The sequence below is a fragment of the Colletes gigas genome, unplaced genomic scaffold (genome assembly GCF_013123115.1).
Source record: "Colletes gigas isolate AHSC1104 unplaced genomic scaffold, ASM1312311v1 Colletes_gigas_Sc00011, whole genome shotgun sequence".
Lineage (NCBI taxonomy): Eukaryota > Metazoa > Arthropoda > Insecta > Hymenoptera > Colletidae > Colletes > Colletes gigas.
The window spans coordinates 9,941,578-9,959,264 of NW_025106640.1; the positions used below are offsets into that span (position 1 = coordinate 9,941,578).

Sequence of the window (17,687 nt, forward strand, 5' to 3'; positions counted from 1 at the left end):
TGGTAGCGAAGAAAGAAGGCATAATTAAATTAAATTAAGCCCGGCTGAGCTCTTGGCCTCCGCTCCTTCCTCCCTCCTCCCTCCTCCCTCCTCCCTCCTCCCTCCTCCCTCGTTCCCTTATTCACCCCCTCTTACCGTGTGCCGTTCCTTTGCTGTCCTACCAGCGGCGACAGCAGTCGACGCCGCCTTTATTTGCAAGCAATTTGCGCTCGCGGATCGTGGTGCAAAAAATCTGAAAATAATGCTGCCGTATTAATCATATCCTTCCGCCCTTATTCCTCTTCCTCCTTTACTTTTGCCCCCACCTCCAATCTCACTTGGTCCGCGCACCGACGTATGTATCCACTACGTAGCCACTTATTTGCGTCTCCATTGTGTAACAGAATTCAACGGACCTGAACGACGGAATTGAACGTCTTTCGTGAACAATTTAATTCGGTAGCGATTCTTTCGAACCGATATACAACACGTTCTGTTATTATAGCTGTTTATTTCGTTCCTTAAAATAGTACTCGTACGAATACATTTGAATATTATGTACAAAACCATGTTGATGTTGACGTTGTCACTGCTATAGGAGACGTCGTGTATCAGTTAACCTGATTTTTTGGTTAACCGTACGGTTAAAGGGAGGGTGTGTCTATTTAGAGGAGAAATGGAAATGACGGTAACGAAATCGCATTCTGTTTACTAGGTAGCCGAGGTGTTAATGCGACGCTCAGGATTTCTTTGGCTTCCTCGAGGGCTCGAGGCCGCTGCCGTACTCGGAGGTGTTGAGCATCCTGACTTTCTTCAGCAACCCCGTCCTTGGCTCGTCATCTGGATGCTTCGGTTTCTTTGCTGGCACCCCGTCGGCTCTGAAAACCCAGAGTCCGGTCCTTAATCGTCGCATTAGGGCTAACCCGCAATTTTCGGTAATTCGACGTAAACGACATATGGCGAGGACAGAGCGCGGTAATCGAAAATCGACAAAAAATTAGCCACGCTTCGAAAACCGGCGATACACCCCCCCTGCTGACTGACTGACTGACTGACTGACTGACTGACTGACTGACTGGGTCGATCTCGCGACCGAGAATTTCGACGGTAGTTATCTTGCCGAATTTCGGTGTTCGTTGCAGCGTCGTTTTCTATCGCACGATTAATCATCGCCGATGAAATAACACGATTACTACAACTTTCCAGAGATGTGTTCTCCAGCGCGCGAACCAACAAACTTTCCGTATCTCGTAATCTATCGCGGAAAAAATGGTGTTTGCGCGTGTTCAAGGGCGGTCGCAATCACACGTACACCCACGCGCAAGCACAGAACGCACACAGAGTAGGGCGTAATGAGATCCACAAAGGCGTAAACCTTGGGCCTCTCTCGATCCATTGGATCGTCGGACCGGGTGCCCGCCTTTCACTCATTAAAACGAACTTGTTCTCTCCCTCTCTCTCTCTCTCTCTCTCTCTCTCTCTCTCTCTCTCTCTCTCTCCCTACCACCCGGTGGAGGGTATCCGTCGGTTCCCGTACAGTATATCGACAGCACGCCCATTCGAATCGCATCGAACAAGTTAATGTTTAATGACAGCCACGAGAAAAACGTTCGACGCGTGATGAAAATGGTGGTGGGTGATACCGCTGATCGTCGAGTCATAGTACGGAAACGGAATCGAATAATTGACTGATTCGTAACTGTAACTTGTCGGTGACAGTGTCCTTGGTTCGTAGGAAACAGAGATGAACGGGTCCGATTGGAGAAATGTTAAGTAAACGAGATGCTGCGCCGAAAAGAATTGGGTTTTCCATGAAACAGGATAAACTGCGAAAGGCTCGACACATACATATAACGAATAGAGAACCACCGAACGATAACGGGCGATGAAGAGAAAATCAGAGTAGCGGTATGAGAGAGATTTCTACAAAGTGGGAGAGGATAAGAGAGAGGTAGAGAGTGGAGGGAGGGAGGCTCGTGCTCGTCCCGTGGTTTCCGTAAATGGCGCAGCCAGAGCCGGAAGTAGCGGTCGCATCAGTCTGTTTAATAGCCGTATTGTATAATTATGAACAATGGAGAGACGGAGGAGGAGAAACGGAGAGCCGGAGAGTGTCGGAGAGAGAAGAGTAGAAGCCTGGAGAAGGGTAGAAGCCAGCCGAATGCCATGTGAAATGCATACCCGACGAGATAGACGGAGACACACTTGGAGAGAACGCGATCACTGTTGTGTCAGATAGAAGGAGAAACGAAGGGAAACCGAGGGAGACGGCGAATAAACGAGGATGAGCACGACGAGAGCCGTATGGCTTATGGCTGCCAGCCACCGTACACCACGTCCGCTCGTTCGTCGTATATGACGAATGACACAAAGCGACAGTTTTGACGTATCTAACCTCTCTAGGAGCTACGAGCTGTCCTCTCGTTACGTGTGCGCCTACTCTCTGTTAATACACGTGGTTGCGTTTGTTAGGAACCGTAAAGGGAGAGACACCGAGAGGGGGAAATTTGGGTGCATCGCGGTTAATAAGTCAAGTCACGCATGAATCCGTCATTAATACCGACGAGTTTGATCGTCTTGGCGATTATCTACCAACCGGTCGACTCACTCCGATCACCTATTTCACCCGATCGCTCCAGTCTTTTCTCCTTATTTCAACTATCGTCGTGTTCGGTCCATTATTCTGTACCGTCTAACTAAACAAAAAACGTTGTAATACTTACCGTTCGTTCGCAAGTCTGTTGGTATGCTGCTGTGGCTGTGGCTGTGGCTGTGGCTGTGGCTGTGGCTGTGGCCGGTGCTGTGGCTGCTGCTGCTGCTTCGAAATATTCTTTTCGTATATTTTTTTGCTTATTCCGTCGATTCGTTGCGGAGTTTCTCTTAATGCGAAGCTCTTGGCGAAATGCCCTAGATGAAGATCCTTCCGATTGAAAATCTCACGCATATCCCGCGGGTAACTAGCGTAGAAGCGTATCCAGGAGGTGTAAGCTGAAAATCATTCACATTTTACTATTTATCATCGATTCGTTTTGCCACAGCCGATCCTAGTCCCAGAATAGGACAGGCGCAAACTATCTGACGTTCGAAACTCGAAAATCTGAAAATTCAACGAATCATGGGAATGGTGTCGAATACATTTCTAAAATGCATACGTCCCGCCCACGTGCGTCGTAACTCGGACGTGATCATTGACTACTGCGTGTGTAGCGCGCCCTTATTAATCGAGCTTCCATTAGGTTCTACGGGGGTTCGCGTATTGCGATTCTATGGGGTGTGTGCCCCGCTGTGAGCTATTAAGAGGCATTAACGGGGGCCGAGTCAAGTGCTGTGGCTAATAGTCGGCCCGTTATCCCCTCTTAACTTCTCTAGCTTCCACGCGTGGCTGAGAAACTCGGGGGTTCACCGATCCTGAGAGAACTTGACATGTGCCAGTATTGCTGTCATTTCGTGCGAAAAACTACCGTCGAGCAGGTACTTTTCTCTCCATTCTCTATACGATATTCCAATATACATACATATGTATCGCAAGTAGGAAGCGCCAGCAAAATGCACAGACTATAACGTAAATGCGCGCCGGTGGTATTTCGAAAAAAAGATTCGTATACGGTGGTTCCGATTCGATCTCCGTTAGGTGGAAAGGTGGCTGTCCTCCATTAGGAATTATACAGCGATTACGTTGGTCAGAAAAGGATCGACGTTACTTTTGATCGTCCTTAATTTTGATAATTAAAGGCGGTAGACCTTACGTCCTGATAATATCCGGCTTGATTTCCGTTTCTCTTCTATACCAAGACCCGTCTCTTCCGCACATAAGAAACTTGAAAAGATCTTTCTGTCGTAGACCGGTGTCGGCGCGTTGAAAAGGGAGAAAAATGTTTTTCTCCATTTAGCACATAAATCACCCACGGGGTTGGTATCTAGCTGAGAAGGCAGAGAAGCGATGGTAGGGGATTGAAGAGAGTGGGCTGTGTGTGTGTGTGTGTGTGTGTGTAGAGAGAGAGAGGGAGGAGATTGGGGGTAGGGGGGTAGGAGGGGAGCCGGCATTGTTCCTAAGTGATGTAACTGCGTCTTATTGTATTTGTATCCTGTATCGCATTGTTAAGAGTCTCTCGCCACAAAGCGTAAGTGGTTTTGGCGGAAGCCACATTCAGTGGTTGGATTGTGTTTGCCACCCTCTGCGAAAGGCGTACGAGTAGTACATATACACTAGATTCGATCAAACTCCCAACGTAAGTACGTTTCAACCACTCGTTTCCAGTGGAAAAACGATAAAGATTAAACGTTCATTTTATTATAATTTGTATACTTTCAAATGCACAAGATTTATTGGTATACGCGTAAAACGGTATTAGCATTCGAACGTGATTGCAAATATTTGTACTATTTGGCGACCATTTCAGAAAGTTACGCCAAAAAGGATATAGCCAGGACTATATGTATATGTACGTGTACGTGTACGTGTACGTGTACGTGTACGTGTACGTGGACATGTATACGAGACCGAGAAAATAAATTTCTGAGCTGGATCGAGGGTAGTGGTTGGAGATTAGGGGGTTGTTCCATAGAATTGTACTCGCTATTCAGGGCTGTTTTGCTCTATTGGGGTGATAATGTTACGAATTAGCGATATTTCCACTTGTACGTATACGCGTACGCTGTTCAACCGCTACATCGATCAGGATGAAATATATTTTTAGCAGTAGGAAAATGATTTTCTTTTCCATCTTCTTTACTTTCTTTCTTAGAATTTCAATCTCTCGGATCTCTTAGTTTGTTGGGTGTTATGTTGCATGGAAAAACATTCCTTATCCCTCTCCGGTCCTATCCCTCCATGTCTGGTAGCCAGCCAGCCTCTCTCCGGTGGAAAGTGCAGCGTCGAATCGTCGACGACAATTAATCTATCAATCACTCGAAGCACGTACAGGAACGGTCAAGTGGTTAACTGTGTACTGTCACTCAAATCTGAAGCGGCTAAGCGCTCAAAAACCGTAGCTAACCTTCGTGTAAAGCTACGCTTGACGCGAGACAACTGCAAAACTGAAAAACCTCTTAGAAAGATTTATGGTCTTTATTTTACGTTTTGGAATCGATCGGTTCATCGAGGTTGATCTAACGCTGTGAGACACCGTGTGGCTGTTGGTCGATCGTTACCGTTTCTTTCCTTGCTCCGTAAAATTTTGAAAAATAGAGAAAATCCGTCGTAGAAAGGCAGAAAGATTAGAATAGTTGAGCGAAACGGTGAATATTACACTCCCCACGAATAAAATACGAATCATCGTGGGCTAATGGATTTATTATTGCAGCAAATAAATTCCTCACCCTAACAGCCGTAATAGAACGACCGTGGCATGGCAAACAAGATCATCCTTCCTCGTCCACAGAGTATGTAAATAGCTGAATGGCGAACGAAAACCGAGACAGAGCGAAGAAGGCTCTCTCTAACGCGACCGTATGGGGTTACTTTATATGCGAGTAGGGTGCCCGTTGGAATTGGCTTAGTCTACCCTGAAGTCGGCTCACTTGTGTTCCGATCCAACTGAATCGAAATAGGTGCTCCCTCATCACGAGTACTTTGTGTGTTCGCCGAATTGTTAGAGGTCGGAAACGCGTTAAGCGAGAAACCGTAAAATTGATTCAACTTTCTCTTAAACCGCCTCTACCTAAACCACCACCTTGGTCGCGTACATACAACGCTTTTCGTTTTTCATTATTTCATGCGCGGCGGAATCCCCGGTAGAATCCATTAAAAAGTTTCACTCACCTTTACACGCCTTCGCCCGGAGCTTCGATTCTTGGAGCAGCAAATTCTCAAACTCGTTTTGCAGCGCGATCGCGGCATTATAGGCGGATGAGTGTTGGGACCGAGGTGTCAGCAATTTATTTAAAACATCGTCCATGCTTTCCTGTTTTATTCTGATGCGTCTGGACTCGAGCATTCGAACAAACTCGATTTCCGACGGTACCAGAAAGATCGTCGCTACTCCAGACAATCCGGCTCGCGCCGTTCTACCGATTCGATGTACATAATCCCTGGTTGAAGTTGGCGCGGTGTACTGAATCACGCAATCCACTTTTGGCATATCCAAACCGCGAGCCGCAACATCCTAGAGAGAACAAGATTCGGCTTAGGAATGAAATAGTGTATACATACCTAAGTACACACCATCGAAAGGTCTAATAAGACGAAACGTGAATCCATCCGTGAATGTTCTGTCTCGAACACCTTTTTTTCGAGACCGTGCGATCCGTTGCTACAAATGTCTTACAAACCGCCTTCGTTTCTCGTTTTGCACAGAGGTGAATGCGCGCGCGAGCGCGGCTCCCAGTGAGCGCCCGCTGTGGAACCCCAACGGCGAACGTTTGAACACGGGCCTGATTTCCTTGCGTTCGGTTAACCAATGATTTACCGAACGGAGCGCGTCGAGACCCTGCTTGACGGCTCTGGGACTAATCCTGGACCATCAGTAGGGGGGCGGCGTCTCGTGGTCCCGAAAATTCTTTCGCGGCACGATACGGATACGTCTGTCCACCTCTTTTTTTTACGTCTTTTTATCGAATTAATTCGACGCCGGTCTATCGACGCCAGCAGAGTCCAGGCGCTGCGCTGGTGCGAGGAATAAATATCGAACAATTCGACGTCGCGTTGCGTCGCCTCGCCTCGCCTCGCCACTCATCGTTTCGTTATGCCGGTTTATTTCCTATCATTCTCAACTTTTTATCATGAAACGTATTTGTAAAATACGCAGGATGTACATACATACAATATCGTTTCTAATGGACACAACTTCTAGAATTAATTTTCTATAACACCGAAAGAGTAGACAAAGTTTATATTATATTTCCTTTTTTCGGTAACAATGTCCCTTACGTCAAAACGTTTATATCATCTTTCTTTATCATTTATAAATTTTTCCGTGTTACATTCGCATATGGTTATCGCATATTTTTCATAATCGCGATGATCGATCGGCAAAAATAACTAACTGCAATTAGGATTTACAGAAAAATAATTCGATAAGGCGAAACCAGTAACCAAAGGGGACGCCTACGTGTCTTCGGAATAAACAAGCAGCGTATTTGCCACCACCGCACCGGTGCGATATAATGTAACGAAAACGGGGACGAGGAGCGATCGATGGAAGCGATTAAGACAGACGAACGTTTAGGAAAGAGAGACCGCAATCGCGGCCGCCAGGAAGATCGAGAACGGATCGTTCGCTCAAAACATCTCACTCGAGCTATAGATCATCCCTTGGATCTGGGTTAGGTTCACCACCGCAGAGACCCGCGTAACATTCCGTTCACAGGGGCTCTCGTAACTTTTCAACGTGGAAATTAATAACGATGCCACAGAATATCTGTACAATTTATACCGTAAAATGCACACGGCTTTTCTCACTGTTCAGTCTTTCAAATAAACAGTTAGAAAAATAAATAAAATTTATAACAGTGAATTTAATTAAATATTATTATCGAATTCTTATCGATCTTTATTAGCCATTCGAAACGGTCACTTTCACTGGTAATTACAATGATTAAAGAGTTATCACGGAGTCACGATAGATCCGAAAGTTGATCTTCCGTTCGATTAATTTGAACATGGTATAATCAGTAAACGAAAGAAAGAAAAGTGGTGCTGTCGGTGGTACGCCATTTTTCTTTCAACTATCGTCAAATAGGAAACGCATCTTGTCTTTCGTGTTAACGGCATCATTATTGCGTTCAAGAATTCGAAATTACGCAGAGTATTATTGCGGGACCGAGGCCATTTTCCAATAGAAAATTCTCAATTGTAACAACTAAATATCGTTGCTGTTGAGCTATTCGATATTTCAAAACTAGAGAAAAGAATTAAAGAAGGGACCGACGCATAACGGACAAACAATCGTAATTATACTCGTTACGAAGGCCTCGTGTGCGCACATAATTTTTAACCTCCGGACACAGCGTGGGTCCAGAGATATTAAATTCCGCCCTGAAAGAATAAGCCGCGGGGTAATTTACTGCTCAGGGAGTGCCGTCGGCTATTCCCGGCTTTTCTTCTGTCTTATCCTTCTCTTTATCCGCCCTCTCATTCATTTACCGTCGTTTTATACTAATTCCTGTTCTTGCAGAACAGTGTCATCGCTTTCATACAACGTTACACGATTCTATAATACTTAAACGTACCACGTAACAATTGTCACATGCCTACAGGTTTAAACATTACGCGGTAAAAACTTACCGTACAGAAGAGAACACCGCTTTTTCTTTGCCTGAACGTTTTGAAGACATCCGTTCGCTCCTTTTGAGTCATGTTACCGTGCAATTTGTAAAAGTCTACATCGACCAGAGGATCGGAATCGTCGTCATCTTCGTCGACCGGTTTCATGAGCACGGACGACAGTATTTCCGCGTGATAGTCAACCATGTCTTGAGTCGCCATAAATACTAAAAGTTTGTGCTGCCCGTGACTCTGATAATTTATATTACCAATGAGATATTCATGAAGCTTGAAACGAAAGGCAATAATGAACGATATACATATGTACGTGTACGCAACAGTGAATCTACCTGACACTTTCCCGCGATATAAGCACTCAAGGTTACCATCCTCAATTTTGCCGGCGTAACGATGTAACTTTGGATCACACTTTGGGGGACTATGAAATCTTCGTTTGGACCGTTTGTGTCGTCGCCGGTCGTTTCCAAATTTTCATTCGCGGCATCCACAAATACAGGACATTCCATCGCAAGACCCGCTAATTTTTCTACAGCTTGCGTCAAAGTCGCGGAAAGTAAGATCGTCTGTCTTCTGAATTTATTTTCACCTTCTTTCTCTCGAGTATCACTTTCTACCGAACTTGATACTTTATTTTCGTTGGATTTCGAGAAATCCTTCGATTTTACGAATCGTTTCTCTTCTTCGGAATCCTCGTCGCTATTAAAGCGATATCGTCGTCTTTGTCTTTCTTTAACGTCCTCTTTCTTTCCACAGCCCTCAGGTTTCCAATTTTTCTGCTCATCGTCGTTCTCTCCCCCTATCCTCGAATCAATGGTGTTTACAATATGCGCGACATTTCCGTCATTAGAAACCCTTTTTATGTTCTCTTCAAGTATTTTCATCGGGTCGTATTCCGAATTTTCGTTTAGGGTAGACAACTTTAAAGCGCTCGCTATACTGAAATTACGTTAGAAAACAATACTTTATCAAACGGTCGATCTATTCTTCATTTCCCAATTTCCGACAAAACGTACCCTGATATATCTTTTTCATACCCCATGTCAAACATTCTATCTGCCTCGTCCAAAACAAAGTATTTAACATGACCAAGTTTTAAAGCTGCTGTTCGTTTTATATGGTCTAACAATCTACCCGGTGTACCGACTAAAATATTGCAACCTTTTCTTAATCTAGCTTTCTCTGCTTTTCTCTTTTCACCCCCTGCCAAATACCCTGGCACGATCCACGTAAACGGCTAAAATTGTACGAAAAGCAATCAGTATACGTATACGCAATCAGTATCCGTCCACTAGAAAATATTATTTAGAACCGCTCACTTTAATTAATTTCAAAAAACACTCGTACGTTTGCAAAGCTAGTTCTCTAGTTGGTATTACTACCAAAGCTTTTACTCCGCTATTTCTGGTCAGTTTTGGTCTAATATTGTGTAAAAACTCAACTATAGGTAAAGCATATGCTAACGTTTTTCCAGATCCAGTTTGAGATCTAATTAAAGTATCTTTGCCTGAAAATATGCAAGGAATTGCTTTCTGTTGAACGATAGTCATCTTAGCAATTTGCATATTCTGTTTCAAGTTGGATATCTGGTAAAGTTTTTTCAAAAATTACTACAATTACGTTACCGATTTTTAAATATTATTCGGATAATAATACTTACCGTGAAAGGATGTATATTAAGGTCGGTAAAAGTTGTTTCCGTAAAGACCGGTTCGCTTATCGGTCTTACAAATCGTTGACCAATATTTGGAACTTTAGGATTATGTCCAAACAAGGAAGATATTTTACCACCGGTCTTAAAAGGCAGACGAGTACTTTTACTGTTTTGTACGTTACTATGACATTTCATCGATTTTTCTACAAAATTTTTATTCTTTTCACCGCGAAAATCTTTTGTTAACGGTGATTTATTAGATTCCTTGAGTTTAGGTTTTTTTCTTGGTACAACATCTTCGTCCGTATCTACTTTTTTAAGCGACTTTAACAAATTAACTTGTACGTTTTCAGACTCTGTTCGCTCAGAGAATACATTAGGTAGCGTTTTCCTAGAGTCCGCGTTCTTAATATTTCTCTTCTTTGCTAATAACGTTTTGGCAAAGTTCTCTCGCGTAAATTTAACAAACGATAGAGCAGAGTCATTGGAAATTTCAGTTTGCTGAGTTGCCAATGTCTTATCCGTTTCTACAACCGTCTTATCTGCATTTAAACGTATTTTGTCTAATGGTTGTTTGGACTTTCTCCGCTCTGTATCTACGGGTCGTGTTTGAAATTTTCTTTCCTTCTGTACAAGATCAAGTACGTTGGATTTATCAGTGTCCTTCAACCGTTGTGCGACGATCGTTGACAATAATTTTTGTTTAACTCTCTTTTTCTTTGTACCGATAGTTACACGAACTAAATCACGTTTCGGTTTATTGCTATTTCTAACTTTACTTTCTTCGGTTTTATTTTTTCGCTCTTTCATTAAACTAAGTATAAAATCATCTTCGTTTTCATGTTTCTACATAAAAGAGGTTAACCTCGTTTAAGTAACTGTTTAAAAGCATATCACACTTACCTCTCACTTACCTTCTTGGCAACAGGTTCTGCAGAAATATTTAAAGAAATGTTTGTGTCTTGTACAGTCATTGTTATCGAGCCGTCTTCTCAATTTTCACGCGTAAAAAACATAAAATAACGTTCGAAAAATATATGAAACTTAACCTAGAAGCACATGTCAAGCGCACATTTATGCTCCACTGACATAAACTACTGTGCATGCGCAGACAGTGGCGCGCGACTGGTTTCAAGGCTATTATTTCTTAGATGCTTTCAACGAACGATTAAAAATTCGAGAAAAACTGTTTGTTCAGAAATTTATATTATCGCATGCAATCGAATAGCGTAGAAACATGTTTCTGATCGCGGTTAGGACATAAATAAGGTAGGATAATAAAAGAAAGCGATGCTACACCGGCGCGTTATTATTGCTAGTTCGATTGCGATCGATTGATAAGATCGCTCGAACGAAAATTTATCGCGGTACATATTCGATAATCGAAGCTCGTGAACGATCCAGCGCGAACCCGTAACATCGAGGTTCTAAATACTTATCTGTTTACTTGCGGACGTTTCTGTTTACACTTTTAACGGAGCATCGGTCGAACGAGTGTCGATGCAGTAACGAAAATCGTGATTACTAGGACGTTCTGGCATTTCGTGTTTCCGATTCAACGCATCAAGGCGGTCACAATTCGCCATGTACAAGGTATGCTGTATCGGATTGTCATTGGCCGCGAGGATCATCGGCACATATACCATGGTGAGTGACGAATTCAACACGTAATTACAACATTAAACCGGTTTGTTGCACGTGGCAGGATTACGCGGAATATCATGAGATTTTCGCTCATAATTCGCATTCGTTCCTGCCAGCGATCAACGTTAATGTAATTTCACGTCCAATGTGTTTCCTTCATATTCTTCCAGTCGCTCTCGATACTCATGATAAACGTGCTAACGAGCAACTATTTCTCAAGAGTAACGGACAACGTATTCTTCGATTCCGTTGAAAATTGGGCTCTCCTTGGTTTGAATTGGATGCAGGTCTTAAGAAATTCGCAAATAGAAAGGAAAGGTGGGTTTTCGAACGAACGAACGAGCGTGTGTGTACAGACTGTCTCAAAATACGTGGTATAACTTGACAGAAGGAGATTCTTCTCGAAAATGTGTACTTGATCAACAAGTTTCCAAGTATCAGTCTCGATGCACAAACTGTTGCCTACTTAATCCTCCTGTTTTTAGCTTACTTTTAACTCATTATTGAAATATAAACGTAAAGTCAGTTATTTTCGTAGCTTGTAAACGCGGCCATTTCTTTTTCCCCCATTCGTACGTGTCTAGCAATTGTTGAGAATCCGTTGCATGGACTTAATTAACGACGCGACGATTACAATTTCGTACCACGCATGTTGCGACACCCTGTACATATAAACATTTCTTCAACGAAGGAACAAAAAGAGAAAAAGAAAACATGAAATTCGTAGCGGAAGCGGCCGTGGTGTTTCTCCTCTTGTACGCACTTTCATTCTTATTGGCCAGCGCGTATCTTGCCTTGGGATCTATCTCCGTGAGTATATTAAGTTTATGTGATCAGTTGCCCGACATGTTCGATCGATTCGAAATATGTATGTACTTTGGAAAACATCACGTTCAACTAGAACGTAAACGAAAAAGTCATGTATCGAAAATGAATCGATCGAAGGCTTCTTCGTTCGAGAATATGTATGTATTTTCGGCACGTAACAACCTCGCTGAAACTCGCTAACAATCTCCGCTAACTTCCGCGTACGTTCACAGAGAAGGACCAAGTGTGCCGTGCCTTGGATGTATTTGCAAATGTTTAACATAATAGATCAGGCTGTAGCACTGTCTATTCATCTGACGCACGAGCCTCAATACGATGTTTACGATAAATCAATATGGTACATTCCAGTGTCCAGCATCTATCTATGTAAGTACATTGGAATTACCTATCAGACTGTGCATTTTAATTGATACGATTGGACTGGATCGCTCTTGCCGGTCGCGATCTGATATATCAGTAGGTATGTACATGTATGTATGTAGCTGCGTTACGGTACACGTAGAACGAAATAACGAGTAGCGTTTTACATGTTTCTGTCGATCTAGTGGTATGCGCGTATATTTGGATGGTGGTGCAAGGCGCTCGAAAGGAATGGTCCGACGAAGAACAGAATCGCCATGATTTCGCCACGAGGGAAGCCACGTTCGCGGCACAATCGAACAATGATAACGGCCCGAAGACGCCGTCTTTTCTTTCGCAAAACTTGTCGATGTTCGAATCGCCAAGGCCATCCACGATTCTACCCAAGTAGTTAAACGAAACTCGCAAATTTGAAGAGACTCGTTTGTGCTTCGCGTCGGTACCTGTTTTTTTTTTTTTCGCACGGTGCGAAGGAGGCCAATAATCAACGAGCGAATCGTAACTAATTATCTAGATAAACTACGAACGCATGATTTAGGTGTCTTCAAACGTTAGCATATTTATTTATAGATCACCCATCCATTGGGTCCTCCATCTCCCCGTCCTCTCTAAAGCTCAACCACCGATCGAACGTTACTATTGCTTACGTCGTATTGTTAATTTACGGTAGTAGATATTTCTCTTTTCGCGTTAGTAAGCGTTCTGTTATTCTTAGTTGTCTGTTTCGCGAAGCTTGTTCGTTTCTGGAAAATATTCGAAACTTAAGTCCGCGTAATAACCGTTGATCACTCTCGACTAATGGAACATGCGCGGAGTGCGGGCGAACTACCAGAACGCGATTAATCTCGGTTTCGTAACGGGGAGAATGTATGTACATATAATAACGCAGGCGACTCGATAAATCAGCCCGGGGGTGCGACTAATAGAGTGTATCAAATGCGCCCACGGTGAAGCGTGGCTGCATAGAAAACATGAGAAATGGCTCCGTTTTAACGTCGAAATACTTTTAAACTTTCAGGATTTGAATCGCTCGCAAGCATATTTCCTATATGGAGGCCGCCGTCTCCTGGATGGAGCTCGATTTGTCCGAAAATGGTCGAAACTTTTCGCGAAACTTTCGAGAATAACGATCGAGTGCACAATAGTCGATAGAAGTATCCACTCGTCGCAATTCATTTGGGGCGTTTCACCGCGTTGCCCCCGCGATCATTTGCGTTCGAGTAAAATGCCGTAGCAGCGCAACCGATAGCACAACTTTGCGACACACCACTTCCGCAATAATGTATCTTGCCGTATAGAGCCGTACCAGTTACATATTTTTATAAATGCATAACGATCATTTTGAGACACTTGAGAAGAAACCTGTGTCCGGATGCCGTTCACTGCACACAATTTACGGTTCGTTTCAAATCCGTAGTCCGTTGCTAACGCCGCTGGTCTACGATTATACCAAATTTGTTGCTTTTAGATAGAAATTGGAATAATATTCGCGGAAAGTTCCGTAAGCTTTGGTGGTAGCACCTACCTCCGTACAACCAAGGACAGAAACAGAGAGAAATACGCGACGTGGTTGGTTGGAGGTGCTTTTAAAAAGAACTGAGCGAGCCAATTTGTAGGCTGTCGGAAACTTTTAAAACACTAGTTGACAGCCGTCCCCCACCCCTGTCGCAACTCGTGCACTCGCCCGACGCTCAGCCAACCATCCTGAAGGACTCGAACCGCCATCGAACGTTTCTCTTTTCCTGGGACTGGAGCACCAGTCTTCGACGACGACGACGACGACGACGACGAAACTTACCCCTCCGTGGCGTGGAAGCCGATGGATTGTAAAATAAAACTAACTTGGCTCTTTCGTGTTCTCGGGAACGGAGTACCGGCGAAATCTTATTCCCTTGGGTCTCTTTTATTTTCGCGTACCCCTTTTTTTCTGTTTCATCCTCCCGTGTGCAATTACGAAATAGAGTTTCGCGGAAAATGTATACGGAGCTAGAAGAGAGAAGATCCATGTTCGATGAAACGAAAATGTCGTCGTTTCGAGCTTAGACTCGGTGAAAATTGTACTGGTTGCTGTTACGTAGAAAGAGAGTAGTTATGCTTTTGAATAAACGGATACGCGAACTCGGTAAAGTAAAGAGAGCGTCGAACGTTGCGAGTTTCAATATTTCCTAAAAAATAAATTTCCCTTTCGTTATGTCTGTTGGATAACTCTCCAAGAGTTGGAACACTTTTACGTGTACCCAACGAGTACGGAGAAGGGTAGTCACACGCATGGGTCACATAAAAGGTAGCGCAACGTAATTAATCTTCTTGTATGACACTTTGGCTGGTTACAAGGCAGAGCTTGCCAGAAGCCAGAACACAACATCCCACTTAAGCCTCGACGCCCAGAAAACAATTAATACGAAATTGATTAATAATTATTGCGTTCCAATTTCGCTCCCTTTGTCGCTCGGTGTTGCCAGTCACGTAACCGTGAAAAATGAAATTTTCTCACCGACGTCAGATCGTTGGATCCTCCCCCACGGAAAGTTTCGTAACGATCGATGTCCGACGTATCGTAGAGTTTTATACAATAATTCCAGCTCGTTTTCCGCATTTTCAAACTCGAGACGAGAGAAAACGATAGGTGCATACTTAACGCTGCTCTTTTAAATAAAGACGCTTCGCAACAGATCATTTTACGAACAAGATATTCCTTCGGATGTCTGGTATTAGTTTCGAAATATCATGTATAAGATTAAAAAGTCCGAGCTCGACGGGCGAGTCGGAGCGTGCAACCGTTCCACTCCTTTTGTCACATTTATTTGCTCGCTACTGAAAACGGCCAGTCGATTTGGCATTACTTTTCCAGACAGACAGATTTTATTGATCTGCCGCGTTCGCTCTCTCCTCCCGGCGGAACTGAACGCTCCATAAAGCTAACCAATGCTAATACTTCGCATCTCCGCAGTGGCGTCCTTTTGCGAACATGGACCCTTCGGTTGGTCCGTTCACCGGCACTGGACGGAAAATCCGTCGCGACGCCGCTGTTCTAGACCGGAATCGGCAATAAACGCGTAACCGAACCTAATTCGTAATGTTGGCTCCGTCATTGTGGTCCATTGTGAATTCTCTTCCCCTGTTATTCCGGGGGCCAGGAGAATAATGGTGGGGTTATCGCAGGAAACTGCCAGTAACGACCGTAAGTGGCACGTACTCTTTGAAACACGTTCGATTCGTTTGTCCCCCGATCCTCCGTAAGTTGTAACGTTCACTGGTTTCCCGTTGCTTGGCAAAACATGGACAAGTGTCGGTCGATCACCCGAGAATCCTGGTTTAGGCGGTATCAGCGGGATTTTAGTCGTATAGACGGTGAGTTTTCGTGCCAAAGACGGGCATAACAAGTTTGCGAAAATATTTGCGAGTCACGTAGAAAAGTTTTCGAAATGTCACGTTTATACCGAATAGTTTGTTTACTGAAAATCGTTGGTTATATCAGCAAATCCACTTAGCATACGAATACGAGGGTAATCATCTTTTCGTCCCTTTCTCCTTGCGAACAAAAGCTGACCGATGACCGCTCCTAGGACAAGAGCGGGAGGAATCGCATTACTTTCGAATTTCTCCGTAGAAACGGGAGGTGGCACGTGCTCGTGCTTTATCCTCTTCTTTCCAAGGGGAGACGGATGGACGAGAGTGGGAATCGGGGAAGTAAATTTGTGAACGCGATAGTCGACATCGGTGACACATTAGCTGCGTTTAATACTACATTAAACACGATACAGAGCGATCGAATCTACGACGATCACCGAGACAAACAAAGTTTTCTCGATGTCACTCACTGTCCGAGTCATTAACGACCGAGGGATGAAAATCTATACGCACGTGCATAGAGTAGTCTGTACCTACTCCATCCGAACGGCTGACGGTTCGATTTAAAGATTCTCGGTTGCAAGATTCACGTTCGTGCGACGAAACCGAAAAAAAACAATCTTATCGTCGTGTGCAAATGCAATAATAACCACTAGTTGGATCAGAATGTTTCATAGACGCGATTGCGACTCGTTTCACGATATTTCATTGTGGCATTGTATCGTCACGTTAAGTTGAATTACTTGGGTCATTATCCTTCGAAAGAAGGAAAGAACGAGTAGAAAAGGGGTTTCCTTTCGATCGACTTTCGGCATCTAGACGAGCTTTCTACGGTCCCGCACATGCGCCGACCAATGCGCACATAGCAATCAAGAGCTAGTCTCGTTATCGTGCCACACCACCGGCAATTAGTAATTGTCGGCAACTGGCCGAACGATGTGACCTCGCTACGAACCGCTATCATGGTTGCACCTATCGATTCCACCAAGCAACTGGGTGGGCAAACTCGCTGGCTCGAGAAATCCTTTCACGGGATAGTTGATTGAAATTCGGAAGTGGAAGAGCGTCAATGTGTCTAATCGCACGGTTGTATCGAGAAACTCGAGGTCGATTCTCGGTCGGCGAAAAATCAGTGTGAGAGGAGAGGGTAACGGTGTTTGGTTATCTGATCTCGGTCGATTTAAAGTGGCGGATGCGAGCGACGAGAAACCGGCGCGACCTGACGGAAGATGCCGGTTTTTCGAGAATGGCCGCCGTAGGTGTCGAAGGGGAACGGGGCTTGAACGAGGCCGCAATTAGACGGTCCCGGGGTCGACGAGCACCGACGAGGTCGGGTATTATGCAAAGTAGATTTTAAATTTAGATGTGCACACGCGGGCACCCCCTTGGTACAGAACTTGCAGCAACTACTTTGTAGCTTTGACTAGAGAAGGAGTATGGTCACACGGATCACCGGAGACACGCGAGAGAAGAGGGAAGGGGCGAACGAAATTCATGTAGATACTACTTACTTACAAGTCGTGTGTCGCACCGCGTCGAGCCGCACCGCGTCGCGTCGCGTCGAGCCGCGTCGAGCCGCGTCGAGCCGCGGCTCGACAAATTAGCGTGTTTTAAATCGAATCCTAGCCGAAAGGGGAGAGCAATCGTTATAGA

At 44.3% G+C, this 17,687-nt stretch overlaps 2 protein-coding genes across 3 annotated transcripts; one reads left to right on the top strand and one right to left on the bottom strand.

Annotated features, from left to right (window-relative positions):
* Positions 1-567: 567 nt before the first annotated feature.
* Positions 568-10,958, bottom strand: LOC122398132 (probable ATP-dependent RNA helicase DDX31). 2 transcript variants are annotated; one of them, XM_043397766.1, is made up of 9 exons: positions 10,766-10,958; positions 9,858-10,697; positions 9,517-9,783; positions 9,214-9,434; positions 8,530-9,136; positions 8,201-8,431; positions 5,738-6,080; positions 2,700-2,964; positions 568-857 (listed from the first exon to the last, which is right to left on the bottom strand). In XM_043397766.1, the coding sequence occupies exons 1-9, from the start codon at positions 10,823-10,825 to the stop codon at positions 719-721; spliced, it is 2,973 nt and encodes a 990-aa protein (XP_043253701.1). In that variant the 5' UTR covers positions 10,826-10,958; the 3' UTR covers positions 568-718. The 2 variants fall into 2 exon arrangements, with proteins under 2 accessions (XP_043253701.1, XP_043253703.1); XM_043397768.1 differs by lacking the exon at positions 9,517-9,783.
* Positions 10,959-11,409: 451 nt separating this feature from the next.
* On the top strand, positions 11,410-13,216 carry LOC122398415. The gene is made up of 5 exons (XM_043398225.1): positions 11,410-11,498; positions 11,666-11,813; positions 12,223-12,305; positions 12,536-12,689; positions 12,869-13,216. The coding sequence occupies exons 1-5, from the start codon at positions 11,436-11,438 to the stop codon at positions 13,072-13,074; spliced, it is 654 nt and encodes a 217-aa protein (XP_043254160.1). The 5' UTR covers positions 11,410-11,435; the 3' UTR covers positions 13,075-13,216.
* The last annotated feature ends 4,471 nt before the right edge of the window (positions 13,217-17,687 follow it).